General features: G+C 71.5%; 2 protein-coding genes across 2 annotated transcripts in view; one reads left to right on the forward strand and one right to left on the reverse strand.

Annotated features, from left to right (window-relative positions):
• Positions 1-547, reverse strand: part of Tmem38a (transmembrane protein 38A) — a 16,753-nt gene extending 16,206 nt beyond the window's left edge. Inside the window, exon 1 of the mRNA XM_013028297.1 lies at positions 288-547. Coding sequence (XP_012883751.1) covers positions 288-547 — 260 coding nt within the window. The remainder of the gene's footprint in view (positions 1-287) is intronic.
• Positions 548-843: 296 nt separating this feature from the next.
• Positions 844-1,087, forward strand: part of Smim7 (small integral membrane protein 7) — a 14,767-nt gene continuing 14,523 nt past the window's right edge. The window contains exons 1-2 of the mRNA XM_013028371.1: positions 844-905; positions 989-1,030. Of these exons, the coding sequence (XP_012883825.1) occupies positions 880-905; positions 989-1,030 (68 nt within the window). The 5' untranslated portion in view covers positions 844-879. The remainder of the gene's footprint in view (positions 906-988; positions 1,031-1,087) is intronic.

Genomic DNA, 1,087 nt, shown 5'->3' on the forward strand with positions numbered 1-1,087 from the left:
CGGGAGGAGGGGCCGGGCACCCCGGGAGGAGGGCCGGGAACAGCGGGAGGAGGGCCGGGCACCCCGGGAGGAGGGCCGGGAACCGCGGGAGGAGGGGCCTAGGAACCGCGGGAGGAGGGCCTGGAGCCCGGGAGAGGGGCCGGGTCTCCCGGGCGGGCTGGGGAAGGCCCGGCCGCGGAGCCGGTGCCCGACGCTCCCGGCCCCACCCGGCCTCCCCTCGCCTTTCCCGCCCTCCGGGAGCAGGTGGACAGGAGGCTGCCCATCCCGCAGGCCTGTCCCCACAGGACCGTCCCCGCACTGCGGGTCCGCTGGGTGCCGCCCCGGGGGCCTCGATGAACCCCGCTGGCTTCGGCCCCAGAGGCGCCGTGCGGCGGTCAGCGTCCCGGGCCCCGCGGGGACCCCGCAGTGCCCGCGCGGCCAGGGCCGCCCTCCAGGGGAGCCCCTTTTGGGGGTCTACTGAGTTGGAACATGTGTCGGGGAGGCCGCGCGGGGACCGGGGACGCCCCCCGCCTCCCCGCAGCTCTGGGGCCGAGGACCCCCGCACCATCCCCAAAACCGGACCAGCCCGGCAGGCCTCGCGCAGGCGCAGTACGCTCCAAGCGCGAGACCCACTTCCAGGGCCACGGATGCTCCACCCCCTCTCACGTCACTTTATGTCCCCGCCCCACTTTCCCAGAAGCACCGCCTCCCCAACGGGGAGGGGCGCGCGCACTCCCCTGAGGTAGTCCGGCCTGAAGGGGGCGGGACCCTGAATAACTTAGCCTTCGATTGGTGCAGCCTTCGCAAGAGGTGCCCCATGATTGGTCGACTCTTGCTCCTCTCCCCAGCCTTTCCTGAGTACTTCCGCTTCCGGTTCGGACGGACGCCACGGCAGTAAAGATGATCGGGGACATCCTGCTGTTCGGGTAATTAGTGGGGGGACCGGAGAGTGGGAACGTAGAGCCCTATGGGCTGGGAGGCGTCTGGTAAACGCGTTCTCCTCCCGCAGGACTCTGCTGATGAATGCGGGGGCCGTGCTGAACTTTAAACTGTGAGTAGGCCGCGTTGGGTTGCGGCTCCACCAAGGAGCGCTCAGCCCGCCCCCTCC

Source organism: Dipodomys ordii, unplaced genomic scaffold (assembly GCF_000151885.1).
Source record: "Dipodomys ordii isolate 6190 unplaced genomic scaffold, Dord_2.0 Scaffold108, whole genome shotgun sequence".
Taxonomy (NCBI): Eukaryota; Metazoa; Chordata; class Mammalia; order Rodentia; family Heteromyidae; genus Dipodomys; species Dipodomys ordii.